The sequence below is a fragment of the Oncorhynchus mykiss genome, chromosome 5 (genome assembly GCF_057628025.1).
Source record: "Oncorhynchus mykiss isolate SJ-2025 chromosome 5, ASM5762802v1, whole genome shotgun sequence".
Taxonomy (NCBI): domain Eukaryota; kingdom Metazoa; phylum Chordata; class Actinopteri; order Salmoniformes; family Salmonidae; genus Oncorhynchus; species Oncorhynchus mykiss.
The window spans coordinates 29024062-29041023 of record NC_143026.1 but is presented as its reverse complement, the minus strand read 5'-3'; the positions used below and the strand labels follow the sequence as shown (position 1 = coordinate 29041023).

Genomic DNA, 16962 nt, shown 5'->3' with positions numbered 1-16962 from the left:
CCTCCACTGTTCAAGACTGGCCTTTTCAAGGCTCTCTTGAGTCCTAATGGTATTATTTTCTCAACACCTGGTTAAGATCAACACCTGGTTAAATTAAGGGATATATTTCTTAATTTTCGTTTGAAACAAATACACAGAAGAAAATTAAATACCTTTGGTATTTAAGTGTTGATCCCATATTTCAATGGCAGAAATAAAAGATCCTAGACATTTTCCATACGCACAAAAATTGTATTTCTCTGTGCACAAATTTGTTTACATCTCTGTTGGTGAGCTTTTCTCCTTTGCCAAGATAATCCATCCACCTGACAGGTGTAGAAAATAGAAACCCACTCAGCCTGGGAGACAGGGCTGACTGTCAGGCATCCTTCAAGGCTTAAATACCCCACGAGGGCTTAGTTGAACCACGAAGTCTTAGCTCAAGGTAAGGGACATTTAGCTTGCTAACGTTCTAATTTATAAATGACAATGAGCTCCAAACACATGAAAGCATGATGTTAAAAGGAAGTGTTGCCATCGATTTAAAAAAATATGTGCTGATCCACCATGGGCTGTCGCTTAAGTTATACTGTCAATCTATAATCAATAGATCCAGTCATATTTAAAATTTCTCGCAATCTCGACAAAACTTTTATGTAGAGGTCATGATCATTTAGCGGTCAGGATCTCTACATAACTAGGGAATATCTCTGGACTGTAGCCTATTTCACTTCCTCAAACCCCCAGAAGGAATCTAAGATAACTCAATAAATCTGCAATGAATTTTGACATTTTTCCCGGGGATGTTTTTGTTGCACAATTTAACTTCTAGTGAAGGTGTTTGTTGCAGTATTTCTTAAGTACAAAAATGTGCAACATGTATTATGTTAACAATGTCAGAGCTGCTGGGCAGGTCTGTCTCACTGTCTATGCTAATGGATAGAGGGCAATCACCGCAGCGATACACACAATGTTAGTGGGTAAATGGACATTGTCAAATCAAAACACAACCTTATTTTACCCATTGGGACGCACGGATGTTCCAAACTCTGTTTTAGACGAGACTCACTTTATGACCAAAATTATCCTATTTGCTCGTAGTACATTTTGACTCTCGAATAACTGTTTGACAGTTATTAGTTATTAGTTGTTTCTACCAACTGAGGTACTCAAAGCACTTTACATAGTAGGGTGAAATTCACCTCATTCAATGTGTAGTACCCACCTGGGTGATGCACAGCAACCATTTTTGTGCCAGAACACATCAGCTGGAGAGGTAATATATGCTAATGATTAGGTAGCCATTATGAAATGGGTTCAGGTTTGGAATTTAGCCATGACACCAGGGTTAATGCCCCATCTCTTACAATAAGTGCCATGAGATTTTTAATGACCATAGAGATCTGGGACACCCATTGAACATCCCATCTGAAAGACAGCAGTGTCTCCTTCACTGCCCTGGGATCTCTTTAGGGAAGAGTGCCCCCTACTGGCCCTCCATTTCCAGCAGCATCTGGTCTCCTATCCAGGGACTGACCCTGCTTATCTTCAGAGGTAAGCCAGCAGTGGGTTGCAGGGTGGCATGCTTCAACACACTTTGAATGGAGATGACCAACCTCTTGACAAAAGTGATCGAATGTGCCCATTGATTATTTGGAGACAGCTTGTGTCAATTAAAGAACATCTATGAAATTCCTGCAGAAAACCTAATTGATCATGATAGAAATAAGTGCCAAAAACCATACCCAAAAGCACGCCTTTACGCAATGATGACGTTAACGTGGTGTGTTTCTTTAACACCTCATGAATAATATTGTAATATTATGGGGCTGGGTTGTATATAAATTATCCGCCATTTTGGACATACCGCATGCTCAAATGCTGTAGCCTGCCAGGTTCCAAGTTAATGCAGGGGGATGTTCATAATTTAATCACAGGTCAATATGTTTGTTCTTGAATCATTCGGTTCGTAAAAAAACGTCATTAGCTTTAGCATTGTATGTAACCCAGGTTTTCTTCCAGCTGATTTTGAAAAACATTCTCAACATGAAGGGTATAGTTGAAGATCCCACCGAAAGTGCTGGTTTTGGATGCGCCGTGACAAACCGTTTTGGTCAGCTTTTAGACAACGAGGCCGACCCTTTCGATATTATTCGCCAGGCGCAGGTGGAAAAACAGAAGAAAAAGGATGAGCTGAAAAGAACTGATACAACATCCAAACCTGTCAAGAAGGAGTCTCAAAAGGACAAGAGAACTCCCTTGAATGCTGTGGAAGGCAACCATTCACAGGCAAAAAATGTACAGGGTAAGTCCATGCAATGGGTGAAGGCCTAGCTAGCTAACGTTGACGTGAAGATGGGCAGTATTGACGGCACGTGTCAAGTGCTTTTAAGGTGTAACGTTAGTTATCTAAAACAATTCCGGCGTGTCAAACTTGCATAATTGACACTAATGATAAAAATGAATTATTCCTGTCCGTCGCGTGTCCATCCATGTGTTATGGAACTCCACGTTATTATGCACATGTTCGCCGTCTGGCTGACGTAGTAGCTGACTGAATTACCTTGTTAGCTAACTAGTTAGATTTCTAAATAGCCAACTTCAGTGCAACATGGGGGTTGTGCTAGGTAGTTAACTTCATATTTTCACAGGAACTTTCGTGGAATTGCTAGCACGGTATAGATTGTAAGCTAGTGATAACTATTTCTATCACATGCTAGCTAGCTAACTAGCAAGCTATCTAGTTAGGTTTAGCTAGTAACCTACAGTACATGGAGGCCTTTTTGAAGTGGCCAGCTTAGGGGGTGTGTGGGGTGATTACGTAATTTGTCGTGATTTATGTGCAGGTCAGAAATATCCTCCTCGAGGTGCACCTGGCCAGGTGGAGGAGAAGGGGGAGCGACGAGTTGCCTTCCGGGATCGGAGGCAGAACGACAGTGAGGCTCCGCTAGGATACTCAATTGAAAGGTAGTTAGTTATACACTAGAGGTGGGAATTTTCTGGGTTGACCGATTGAACATGACATTGGCTGCTTTTACACAGGCAGCCCAACTGACTTTTGACCAATCAAATTAGCTCTGAAAAAGACAGGTTGATTAAAGGGCAAGTGTTATTTTCCAGAAGATCAATGGAAATAGCCCCATTCTGATAATTTTACACTGCCTGTGTAAACAGCCATAGGCTATTCAAGTATTAACATGTGTAATTACCTTCAGTTTTCTTTCTATGCTGACCCCCACTTTGCAGAGCTGAGAGAACTGGATAGTTGTATTCATGTTCACGCCAACTGGCCAACCAGTGCCTTCAGGTGGAGTCATCATGCGCTTTACTAGGGGTGTGCAGAACTCTTGTAATCCTATCCGTTTCACACTTGATAGGTTACTCGTAATTGTCTTTACTTGTGTTCGGAAAACCCAGAAGTGCAGTAAAGCCTGTACTAAAGTGCTGCGCCATCACTCAAAGTGCTTCTGTTCCTTCACTCATTCACACATTGCTCATGATCCGACATCTGAAATGCACGTTACTTACTTTCATAGTCCTAATTATCAACAAAATGAGTTCATAAATGATGCATGGCTGATTACTGCTGCCTGCATTTATTCCAGATGTTCTCGCTCTAGTAGCCTAGGCTACATTGTTTTACTTTCGAGAGGAGCAACATTTCTCTCCCAGCGTGTAGCCTATGCTACAACATTTGTACAGTCAAAATGAACTATTTAAATGTGTAATTTTATCTTCTAATCTGTTGCTTGGAAAACATGTCGGAGAAATATTCATAGTAAGGGAGACTCGCGTGTCTGGTGAATTTAGTTGCCGGACAAAGTAAACACAGACAACTGCCACAACATGGCCTCAGCAAATCCGACTGAAAATATAAACAGTTCGATAGCAGGAATAATGCCTAGCTACTGATTTTGTTTGGAGACGGAAGGGAGAGTTGTGAGTGAAAGTGGGACATGGTGCAAGTCCTGGACACGAGATGTTTGTTCTAATCAATCATGGCAGCAGGCAGCATCCTGCCGGTGTCTTTACTGACAGCTGCTACCTTTTTTAGCAACTTTCTCAGATTACAGATAATGACAACATCGTTGTATACGGCAAATTCCTCATCCCTACCAATTCTCCTTTTGTCTGAGTACTCGGCACACCCCTCCTTACCCTGGAACTTCAATTAATATCTCGGGTGTTTCTTTGATTAATAAACTGAACACAACTGGAACGCATTAATTAGTCTGGCTATTTGAGCCAGGTGTCTATTTCCTTAATGCACGCAGCTTTTGCTCATTTGCATAGTTGACTGTTTAATTTCAACATTATAATACATTTCTTTGTTTCCTGCGCTATTTCTTATGCCTCTATAAAAAATAACTTCCCTTGACGGAATAATTAGTCTGACTGTTATTCTCTTTGGCCTAATTTCTAGTGTTCTGTACTCCTGAAGTTGACTGTGTTTGCCATTTAGCTAGCAGCTCTAAGCTGTTAGCAGCCAATGGCTAGCAGTTTCTTACGGGTGATTACAGAATTATTTAATTTAACAAATTAAACAATAATGCAATATGCAAAGATCGCTCCACCTTTACCTGGTCGCTAAAATTCTAATAGTTCACTTAAACAAGCAGTGTAGAGAATGACTCATTGTACCATCTAAACCGCTATAAAATTTGTTTTCAGTAACAAAAATATTATTTTTTCAGTTTGAAGCATGCCTCAAGTGTAGGGCTGGGCAATATATTGTGAAAACCTGTACAGATTTTTACAATAGTCTAAAGGTGATTTTTATACAGTGATAAATTACCATGTTGGTCAACTTCACTAATTTTTGTCCTAGTTTGGTTGCAAATACAACCATCATAATGGAGAGCCTACTAAAACCATGTAGAATTCATTTTTTTTACCTTTTCTAGGCTCATGCACAACTCAAACATATTTTGAACTTCAGAAACAAAATGCTGCCATACCATCAAATTAGCCAAAATATCACCACAGCATATTTTTTTATCACCCTACCCAAGTGTCAGGTATGGAGCGTGACGTCACGATCTCTGCTGATCGGCTACTGCATAGCAACTAGCTATGCCAAAAGCCTATGTAAATTACAATCACCAGAATGGCCAAACAAAATGTTTTTCATAGCATTGACATCATCCATGTATTCCTATCATCTACTGGTTTTAATGTCTGGTTTGAAGCTGGTGCACAAAGCTGAAAGTAAGATGCAAAAACAACTTAGAATGGAAGCTTAGAAATGGAACAGATCTGTCGCTGCATAGACTTGTTTTCAATGAGAATGAGATCAGTAATTCGTATTTCTGTGAGAATTTGGTCAGGTCGCCCGGTAAGTTATATGGCAGCTTTAACCTGTAAACAAGAGAACCTCTTTCAAACAATCCATTTAGAACCGGGTGTTTATTTGCTGAAATGTGTGCTTTTGCCTGACTATTGAAATGGACAGGCGGCTGTGAGACTAAGTTTTTTTTATGTTAACTGACCGCTACCCCCCCCCCCAAAAAAAAAACAGGCCTGTGGATCAGGGTGAGCGTGCCGCAAGGGGCCGAGGTGGTGGCCGTGGAAGAGGAATGCGCGGCAACAGCAACTTCAGATCCACAGATGGCTTTGACCAGAGAGGCAAAAGGGAGTTTGAGCGCCACAGTGGCAGCGATAGAACGTAAGAACAAAACTTATCACATTGCTTTTAAATCAAGTTTGTCTGTTTCACAATGCATGTGTGTGTTGTACTTGGATTATGAGAAAATAGTTGAGGTTGATGACATTTAAACTTTTGCCTGTTGCAGTGGTGTCAGGCCAGAGGAGAAGCGAGGGGGCAGTGGTCCACGTAACTGGGGATCCATGAGGGACCACATGAGGTGAGTACGCACATTAGGACTGTAAATGTGAGACATTTAACTGCCTCAGTGTTTGAGTAGCTATAGGTGTACTCTGCTGTCCTAGTTTGGACTGTTTGTAGGTGTAGCCTCAAACCCAGGTATCTCACATTCTGTTCAAATGCCTTGAAGTCTTCTTCAGGAAGACTATAAAAGGTGTTTAGTACAGTAGTCTAGGTGAAAACCAGTCAAATATTTTGCGTTGATCCAAACCGGTTTCAGAGTTTCTGACTGGCAACAAGCTAGCTAGTGATGGTAGTGCTGCATAGGCTACTAAAACATTGTCCAACACTGTTGGAAAATACTGGGACGAAACGAAGCTCAAACAAGAAAATGTCCCTCCTGATGGGCAATATAATTTCTACTCGGACCCAATCAAATGTGAGTGCTGAAAGCCAGTGCTCTCATTCTAACGTACAATCCCATACAGAAGTTGTTCAGACTTCAAATAGTTGTCAATGAGATTTGGATGGAACTAGCCAAGCTGTGGCTTGCCTCTTGAAAAAATATTACAATGAGAGCCAATATATTCCTTTGGGTCTCATTGAGGTGGGTCTCAACCAATGTGACTTGGCACGTCTTCATCAGCACTTTCATATGAATTGTCTTGAATGATTGTTACTGTAGTTATACTGTTTATCTATTTTAGTGCTGCCGCTGATGGGGCTCCCACTGAGGCAGGGGATGGAGATGAGGTGGCAGATTCCGCAGAGACTGGAGCAAATCGGTGAGCGAGCCAAGTGACTGACCAGCGCAGCAATGTTAATCAGACAACACAGTGAGAGTGCAAATAATATACTTGTGTAGCTTACTACTTTATGGAAATCCTCTATGATACTCACTACATATTCTGGTCTATACATACCCTGAACTCAGACATTATCATTTTAAATGCTCACATTTACTCTAGTTATAGAATGAGTTTCAGGTTTCCATCCCCATAGTAATCTGTTGATTCTCTGCAGTGCCCCGGAGACTGAAGGCGAGGGGGAAGCAGTGGTGGAGGTTTCCGTGGAGATGTCTCTGGACGAGTGGAAAGCCCTACAGGAACAGAACCGGCCCAAGAAGGAGTTCAACCTGCGCAAGGCTGATACCATTGTGCCCTCTGACTCTGTGGTCATCCACAAGTCCAAGAAACAGGTTGAGGTGAGGAATCTTACACAAATGCTGCAAAAACAGGATGCCTAATATCACTGCTTGTTTCTTTTGGGCCTCATTGAATTACAGCAAACTGATTTATATGGTACTTGTGTCTCGTTTCTCTTGATCAACAGGAGGAGGTTGAGGAGGATGACGCTGCAGCCCTCCGTCGCCCTGCCAATGACATCACAGCCAAGCTGAAGATTGACTTTGGCAGTCTGGGACGACCCTCACGGGGTACCAGAGGAGGAGGAAGAGGTGGACGAGGTGGCCCAGCCACACGGCCAGAGACCATTTCTCCCCAGAAGCCTCCTGAGAAGGTATGTCTGAACTGAATGGGTCCTGTTACATATACATCAGGGGTTTGAAACCATTGCCAAAGGCAGCAAGGATGGTGGGCAGGTTCAGTTCACCCTGTTGCCTTTCTGCCTGTCTCATTCAATTGTGAATAGCACTGCAATATTCCTTTGGGCAGCATATTCCTTACCAATGTGTTGATACACATAAGTTGACTGATTGATTCTCCCTAGGCCCGATTCCAGCAGGGACAGGCCCCAAACCCTGACGACCCAGAAGACTTTCCTGCCCTTGCCTAAAGGAAGCGGACCAGCACTGGACCAGAGCCCAGTCTACAGGTGGCCCTTCACCTGTACTGTGCCTTAGTGGATTTGGCTGCACTTCCCAAGAGGAGCAGGAAATAAACTGGTTATGCTTGTATCTATCCCAAAGGACTGTATATATCAGAGTTCCTATCTGCTCTCTGTATAGTTCAGATGAATAGCCTTTCATTGTAATGGGAAATATGAATACTTGACCTGTTTCTAAAAAAATAAATACTGTTGACATTGACACATGACTTAGGATACTATTTGTTCAACCACAAGTGTAAACTGACAGTGGTAGACGCCTTATGGTTTCTCCAGTGACGTCTTATTAAAGCACATGGATTGCTTTATTGAATAGCCATTTGTGCCAATGCCTAGACAAGTGTGCCTTTTAGTCAGCCCCAAGGGGGTCTATCAAGAATGTTCTTTGAGTCATTACTAGCCATCTCAGATCCACCTCATTCCTCACACCAAACAACCCATCTAAATAAGAAACAAATGTTTAAACGGCATGGAATACTTCACAGTAAATTATTTGTTTGTTCATCTTTATTGTATGATATCTTTGACAGGTTTTTATAAAGGATTTCTCCGGAAATGTAACCTTCATGAATTTCCATTCTGTATGAGTAGTGTCCAGAACATAGCGCCTCTACCCTGCTGTTGTAATAATGAACTAGAATGCATGAACTCTTCCTGTTGTCAAAGCCCTACTGGCTGTACCACAGCCAGCTTTCCCCTGTGGCACAATCCCATGTTCGCTAAGCTGAGGTCACTTAATGCCATTTTATTGAATTTGAATGTGCAATTTAATTTGTTTTAATGCATGTTAGGGTAACTGTCCCCTAGTGAGGCAATTCGGTTGTAAGTTAAGTCTTTGGCCTTACTGTGCTTTTGAACAATTGGAATCTGGCCGGGGAACAACTCAATGGTTTGCTCATTTTAGCTATTCATTGACTCTGACCTGTCTGATTTCTTGGAAGGAAATCAACAGGTAGTCTACATGAGGTCTGCTTCTTGGTGGTTGTCTTGAGGCCTAACAAAGTCCTCTGGGGAGGGGTGATGGAGTGGAGAGAACCAATCGCCATGCTGGCGGATGGCCAGTTCCTCTGTTAGAGGATTTGAGATCCAAATCAGCTGTATACACTAATGTCTCTGACCTTGGCTACAGACACCATTCAATTAATTAGTGTACATTATAAGTCTCACATGTGGACTCATCAACTGAGGTTTATGAGAAATGGTTTTAATCACAAGTTAACAAAGCAAATCAACAGGATTTCAGCGACATGAACGGCACAACTAAAGCTGGTCTTCTGGAACTACTGAATCATTTGAGGAAAATATAACTGGTTTGGAGCAAAGGCAAGACTCGTCTACTTTTCTTCCTGGGGGGCTCATTGTATTGATTAGCAGGTAAAGGTCAGAGTGGGGGGCATGGCTGCCATCCTGGGGGCTTTAGAGGGATTGATATTTCATCTTAAGAAAATCAAAACAAGCCTCTTAAATCAACCCTATGGGGAGTGGAGCCCCATTACTCCCTGTTAAGGATGTGAGGGAAGTGTTTTCTTTTTCTCAGGAGAAGGAGCTTGAGTCTGCCGTTCATCTGCCAACAACTCTGGTTATTTACAAGGAATTTGTAAATGCCAAAGTTAACATAAGTCAGAAGGCACTAAACATTTTTAAAAAATGTTAATGTGAAGGTAGCAATTCAATGAATCATAATGGATAGTGCTCAGACTCATGTACATGTCACAAAGGGAGAGGGTGGAGAATGAGTGAGTAAATGACCCACTAGGCTGGTTACAGTGCACAAAGACCACCACAGTAAGGTTATTTTTCTTGGCTTTATCCTAGTACTCTGATTATATTAGCTTCTTAGGAAATTAGTGTTTGTGTGGAGAAAGCCTTCTACTCTAATGGAGAGCATGTTACTGCCCTGCCAAGTTAGGACCTTGGGTCAGAAGATGAAGAGCAACATTTTGCTCTCTGAATAACGTCTAATAAGATCTGCAAAGTGCTCAGATGTTAAAATCAATAGGCCCACTAAATCTGAATGTTGCCATGGCCACATAGCTGCTATACAGAGGATAACAATAGCAAACCCAGGCTTTTTAGGAATATAGAGCTCATGTGGATGTTTATTTTCAATAACAAAGATGAAACAATGATTAAGTCTACAAACTGTAACATTGCCAATGTTTAACCCAATACAAGATAAGCAGTAATGCTTATTTTGAAATCAAATTGACTTCAAAAGGAGCAGGGCCTCAGTTAAAATGTAATCTCACTGCTGCTGATTTTGTTCCCTGCTAAATCTAAAAGCCTTATCCTTGATAGTCACTTGATACCCCCTCTGAGTCTTTGAAGGGGTTATTTTTCTTTTGCTCTTGTTTAAATAGCATTAGCCAAATAATCCCTGTGACTGTTTAGCACAGTGCATGTTTAATTTAAGAGCCCTCATCTCACTGGCTAATTTTATATGGACAGGCAGAAAGAAGTACACCTAAAAACTACCAACGGAGCTAAACCACACTTGTGTAGGTAAACAGTTTTGAGTTGTCGTACGTAAAGAGACAGTACAGAGCTATAAACACAATTCAAGACAGTTAGACCTCAGCAGAGAACCCAGTACCAACAGAGTATCCCAGCCTAGAGGGTTATTTCCTGGCTGGCCTGTCAGGTGTTCTGTTAGTGAGGTAAACGTGGAGCCGTGATTCCTGAGCACACTGGCAGTCTCCAAGGAAACAATTAGGACTCTGTCTTCATGGAGTGGCATCACCACCCTTACATTCAGCAGAGAAACAAATATCTCACACATTCACAATGTCAGGGAGTATTTAGCCTGGTTGGCCTTGTGTAAGTGCACTTGTGAACATTTATTTTGTTTTCTGTTTTGCACACGCAGAAGCTACCAGTTGTGTGTGTGTTCCTGCGCCTCTGGGTTAGAAAATTCTCTCCTCTGGTTCATCACTATCTGTTGGTGTCTTTATGGACAGAATCTACCATCTGTTTTTAAAAGAGGCCTTTGTTGCCTAGAGAGGTCGCACTGGGTAGCTCTCTCTGTCTCGCTCTCCTTCTCTCATTTTCTCGCACTCCCTCCCTCCTTAATTTCTCCCTCTCCATTGTGGGATGTGTGTCAAGGTTACCCTTCACTGCAGGTGTATGTGAGCCTCAAAGAACCTGTTATATTGATTTAGACTTGAGGGCTGATGCGGTCAGCAGATAGCGGAGAGGAGATTCTTGAATAAACCATATTTCTACTGTTGTTTATTTAACTGGCAATATATACAGTATTTTGGTTAGAGGGAATTATGGAGGTCTTGAGTCATACATTTATGATGAATCAATATGGATATATCAGTTTTAACCGTACCTCATATACAGTAACTGCTGTTTATATCCACCTGTGCAATAGAGTGTCTCATTTCAGAGTCCTCCGTAATGAACAGATGCCTTCAAGGAAGATATCAACACCACTAACAGGTGTCAGAGATGTAGAGATCTTCATTTGGGCTGATGGGAACATGGCCTAACACCACAGACACTGTAAACATATTAAACCAATGTGTTTGCTTCAATGGCACAGAGACATTTTTAACAGTTTATTACAATTATCAGAGGAGAGGATACAGCACTACTGAAATTTACTGAACCCCCCCTCCATGTAAGCATTTTCAGAACACATACAGTCCAGTCTTTCAATTGAAAAAATAAACTGGACAGTGGGGCATTGCCAAACTATGTTATTTGATCTGAGAGGCTGCTCTGTGTGTAGAGCCACCTAGATAATTCTGTTTTTACCAATGGTTATGCAGTCCATCAGGGCGGGTCGTGCTGATCTATAGATCACAGTGGGACACAATGGCTCTCAGCACCAGGAGGAGTGGGAAAGGCTGCCTCCTGGTGTTCCTGAGATGAGAGAGGCAAAGTGCTCTCGTTGCGAAATGAAAGCCAAACAGGAGGCATCTTAGCAGGATCTACATGCCTGTTGACCCAGGGAGAATGGGATGGGAGTCACAAATAGGACGGCAATGTCAAAACAATATTGTCTCTATGTATTCCAGATGGAAGTAATATGGGTAACAATAAGACAGGGACAGGCAAATAGATTCAGCTGTGGGACAATGATGGTTGGAGTGATGGTCGGGGGGCCAGAGCATCATTAGAATAATTTGTACATGCAAGTTGACCACCAATAAACCCAATAAGAGATTGTATTTGAAAAAAGTAAATCATTTCATACTTGATTGTATATATGTCTCTTTTTTTGCCGTGGGAATACTTGGGAACAGATTTCCTAAATTAATATTTTTAGCAGAATTCCAGGTAATTTTACTGTATATTTTTAAACCTAAAAATCTCCAATGATTATTATAATTTTTTTACTAAAAACTTTGGGGTTTTCTTCCCTGGACCAGCATATTGCCAATCCCTGCAATAAGGCGAAGGCCTAATGTTGATATAAGAAAGTGTCTAAACAAAAAGAAGTTTCAGGGCATGGCTAAGGCACATGTGATTGGACAATGTGTGTGTGAGAGTGAAGAGGGTGTCACAGACGTGCAGAGAGAAGGCAGGCCTGCGGTTAATAATCAGTAATGAATTTTAATTATGAAGCAGACGGCAGATGGAGAAGTCTGGCTGCACGGAGCATGATCCACTCCAGTGACTTGTGTGACTCCTTCAGCTCTCCTCCTCCTCCCACTGGTTAACCTATGAGGTCACGAGGTCAGGTGAAGTACCATTCCTCAGCCTGAGCCTCGACACAGTGACAGGATGAAACACAAAACGCTGCTGCTCATCTCAGCTCAGCTCTCATACTACTGATTTTAAGATGTAATCAACCCCTGACAGCCCTCTGCTTAAAGATAAACAGGAGGTTCTTCAATCTTCATTAGTCAATGGCAAATTAGGTTCACACACACACACACACACACACACACACACACACACACACACACACACACACACACACACACACACACACACACACACACACACACACATACACATACACATACACATACACACACATACACATACACATACACACACACACACCAGGCATATCCATCACATCTTAACTGAAAACCATGGTAATGGTGTCTATTGATTTTTTTTTCTTCCCTGGACCAGTCAAGCATGTAGAGAGAATGAAATTACCTTCACTCTCGAGGTTGTCAGGAAAATGTTACATCAGGAAAAGGCCTTTATTGTGTATGTGGCAAATACATTAATTTACATACAAGAACATTCTTGCCTAACAGCTTTCATCAAGTCAGCAATTTCTCAGTGCCATTTTTCTCTCATTAACACCACTTGATAATAGGCCTATACAACCTCAAAACGATAACAGTCTCAGCCGAAGAGATACAGTACAGTGGGTCAGCTCTCCTCTCCTCCCAGACTATTACAGACACGCGGCTGCACTATAGTGGTGAATAAAATCCGACCCAGGACAGAGTGTGTTGGGCCCTGCCTGCTGTGTGTGTCTACATCCCCCCCTCTGCTCTGCTCCCACTGAGCCGGCGGCTCTGAATCAGTAAACACAATGCCGCCTTTAATTAGCCCTCCGTTTCTAATTGATTAAAATTCCCTGTGGCGCAATTGTGCTGCCATTGCATAGACATGCTCCTTTCTCTCTCTCTCTCTCTCTCTCTCTCTCTCTCTCTCTTTCTCTCTCTCAGTGAGTCATAATGAGACAGGGTAGTGTGTCAGAGTAGACAGACTGTTTTGGACCACTGCCAGCTATCGTGACTAGCACACAGGCACAAGATACTTTACCACATGGGTTGGCAGGGTGAAAGGAAACGGGCATAGCTTGGCTAATCTGCCCACCTTCTGCTGTGCTGTGCTTGCCTGAGCACTGTGAAATCATGGGTGTTAAATGGCCACCTCATCATAATTCTGTGTGGGATGCATCTCGCAGCAGTGGTACAGCAGCTATGAGGTCCGTATTATTGGGAGAGAACAGGCCCATGATGAGAAGCCATTCCACCCCATTGAAATAACACTCAGACAAATTACTCCAGGAACACGACTACAGGCTACACCCTCATCACAGAGTCATTTCTCCCTGAGTGGCAATAATGCATCATCATGCACACAGACACCTCATGAATTTCAATGAGGACACAATCACATCCGACTTTTAAATAATGGCTGAGGAGGACATTTGATGAATGGGAGTTTCTTTTTCTGTGTGCTGCTTTTACCATTTGGTTGGTGATGACATTTCCAACCACAGTTGGACTGTGGAGGTTTAATCCCGGAGATGCACCTGAGCAAAATCAGCATCACCTATAAAATGTCACAGCTCAAAAACACCTTGTTCACTTATCCATTGACTTGTTTCGTGGAGTCGTGCTTTTCAGCTCATCGAAGAAATCTAGCTGTTTTCCATCGCCTGTGTATTGAGGGACCAAGGCCATATTTAGATACATGTATTGTGAGGCAATATGTCCACTGTAGTAGCATGCTGCAGCAATGAAGATTCCATGTCGGAATTATTATGCATGTTTGAATTATTATGACATTGAGTTTATATATATTTTGTTGAGTACATGAATCCAAATATTCTTGATGTGTAAGAAAAAGGATTCCATGCACCTGCTTACCAGGTTTGAATGACTAGGAACCCATTAATGAAAACAATAGTTGTAGGATACAGTTACTGTATGTCATCTACAGATAGAGAACATTTATTTGACCTGTATGACCTTTGTTTGAGGTCAGGACCAGGAGGACTATAATCTCTTTATCAATCTCCAGTCACAGACGCAGCTGTGAGGCACCTATCCCAGCATGTTTCACTCTGGCTATCAGGCCAAAACCAACTGATTCTGCACATACTCAGGAATAACTCAGACACCGTTTGACATTTGGCATATGGAGAACATATATTGGATTTATAATTGAATTAGTGTGTAGAGAACTCTTTCAGGGACTTGTTTCAGTGAAACAGAACGACAGCGTGGTTTTCTCTCTTCCATTTGTACTGAAAATACACTACTACCTCAGCCTTGGCTGTGGCAAGTGACACACGCATGGATTCCATTTACTATGATTGAAATCAGTATTTATCAAAATTAACAGACATGCATTTTATTACAGCTAGCCAGAGAGTTAACTTAGCCAAGAACAAAAAGGCTGAAGCATATTTTCTTCTGTACATACATTTTCACTTCATTGAGGGTAAATTCATAGACAAAATATTTGGAGATTATTTATGTTCTTGTTTTGTTGAATAATATAGTGATAATTACAGCATTTCCTTGACTGTTATTTCATACCTCAGATGAGTCCTCCGAAACATGACCTACCTAATCGCACTTCTTAACACCCGTCCACTTAACCCAGAAGCCAGCCGCACCTATGTGTCGGAGGAAACACTGTTCAACTGACGACCGAGGTCAGCCTGCAGGCGCCCGGCCCATAACAGGGAGTCGCTAGAGTGCGATGAGCCAAGTATAGCCCCCCCCCCCCGGCCAAACCCTCCCCTAACCCGGACGACACTAGGCCAATTGTGCGTCGCCCTATGGGACTTCCGATCACAACACAGCCCGGGATCGAACCCAGGTCTGTAGTGATGCCTCTAGCACGGCGATGCAGTGCCTTAGACCGCTTTGCCACCCGGGAGGCTTAACCTGGCTCAGTTTTATGTGCTGGGAGGCACCAGCGCTAGCCTTAGTATTCCCCTCTTGCTTTCACTGTGTAATTTGATCAGGTTATTCATAACATTCAGCGGACGTCTCTCCCCAGAGTTAGCGTGACATTGCTATTTGCAGAGGATAAATGCATTAGCTGGCCCACTGCTAGGAAATTGAGCATTTAATATTTGCACTTGATGGGATGTACAGGTAACTGCCAAAATAAAGGAAACACCAACATAGTGTCTTAATAGGGCGTTGGGCCACCACGAGCCAGAACAGCTCCAAAGCACCTTGGCACAAATGTCTGGAACTCTATTAGAGGGACGTGACACCATTCTTCCACTTGAAGTTCCATCATTTGGTCTTTTATTTATGGTGGTGAAAAAGCTATCTCTGGCACCGCTCCAGAATCTCCAATAAGTACTCAATTGTGTTGAGATTTGGTGACTGAGACGTCCATGGCATATGATTTGCATCGTTTTCATGCATAGCCATGGTAGCCAAAATAATGGCCTACCCAGAATTTGTATACATGACCCTAAGCATGATTGGATGTTAATTTCTTAGGAATTGCTCAGGAACCACACTTGTGGAAGCACCTGCTTTCAATATACTTTGTATCCTTCGTTTACCCAAGACGTTCCTTGATTTAGGCAGTTACCTGTGTATCAACAGACAGATTTACAGGAACTTGGGTCCTCTATTGACAACTGATGGGCAGAAGGCATTTGGATGTGAAGGCAAAGCAGAGAGAGGGAGATATAATAACAACAATTCATGTTTGTGTTTTTGTCTGTTGGAAAGGAAGCCTGCTGGTTACTGGCTCTGGCTTTACAGAGGTGAGGCAGTAGGAGCCCAGTGAGCAGCTATCAGTAGGAGCCCAGTGGCACAGCGTCCGCACGGCCAGCTCATTTCAGTCACAAGGCACCAGATAAATAAATACACTGGCTATTTCTCCACACCAAAAAGGTACGATGAGGGTGAAGGCGTTTTTTTGAAGTTGTGCTTTTAAGGCCCAATCACTGAGCATCTGGTCAAATACAGAATTAAGGCAAACAACACCCTTCAGGCACATAATAACTTACCTACAGGCGATATCTCAGCCGTATTTCTTGTTCCCTTAGAATTAATGAAACTCTTTACGAAGGGCTGTGCTGGTGGTGGTGGTAGCAATGGGATAAACAACTTAAAAGGCAGAGCCTAGGCACTACTGGTGCAAAGCTAGCTACATTCCCACTGGTAAGGAATGTTTAACTTAATTGACACTGACTGGGTCACATTCAATATTGTCTGTGTAGGTGTTGTTTCAGTAACTCTGTACAGTGTGAGGTGTTGAGAGATAAGGAAGCCCCATATGCACAGGGAATCATGAGACACCACTCTGACCCCTGCTCTGCCCCCCTACAACCCTGTACCACACTGAGTGACTGGTGGGCAAAGAAGTTCTCATATCCTGCCCAGTGGTTCCCCACTGGCTGTGCTGACATTTTTCCCAGGTTCATATGTCTTCCCTGCTGGGAAGGACCACCCCCCTTTGTTTCTGTGTTGAGGAGTTCTGCCCAAATATACAACAGTGTCTCACCATTTGCTAAACATTGTAATGTGTATTCTGCCACCATGCATCCTTTATCTTAGGCTAGCACTCTGTTTACCTGATGGGGGAAATGGTTACAGGGTGTCCACGGAGGGACAGAGCATGGGGCG

At 42.6% G+C, this 16962-nt stretch overlaps 1 protein-coding gene across 1 annotated transcript; it reads left to right on the top strand.

The window, feature by feature from the left end:
• Positions 1–1847: 1847 nt before the first annotated feature.
• LOC110523552 (intracellular hyaluronan-binding protein 4) lies at positions 1848–7850 on the top strand. The gene is made up of 8 exons (XM_021602343.3): positions 1848–2284; positions 2826–2946; positions 5498–5644; positions 5772–5843; positions 6511–6588; positions 6827–7007; positions 7136–7321; positions 7532–7850. Exons 1-8 carry the CDS (start codon positions 2026–2028, stop codon positions 7595–7597), a joined length of 1110 nt encoding a protein of 369 aa, XP_021458018.1. The 5' UTR covers positions 1848–2025; the 3' UTR covers positions 7598–7850.
• The last annotated feature ends 9112 nt before the right edge of the window (positions 7851–16962 follow it).

Bases quoted from the DNA above. Each gene is read 5' to 3' on its own strand.
- LOC110523552 (XM_021602343.3), top strand. From the start codon at position 2,026: ATGAAGGGTATAGTTGAAGATCCCACCGAAAGTGCTGGTTTTGGATGC. The intron at 5,645-5,771 runs GTAAGAACAAAA...TGCCTGTTGCAG, and splicing joins CACAGTGGCAGCGATAGAAC to TGGTGTCAGGCCAGAGGAGA. The intron at 7,008-7,135 runs GTGAGGAATCTT...CTTGATCAACAG, and splicing joins AGTCCAAGAAACAGGTTGAG to GAGGAGGTTGAGGAGGATGA.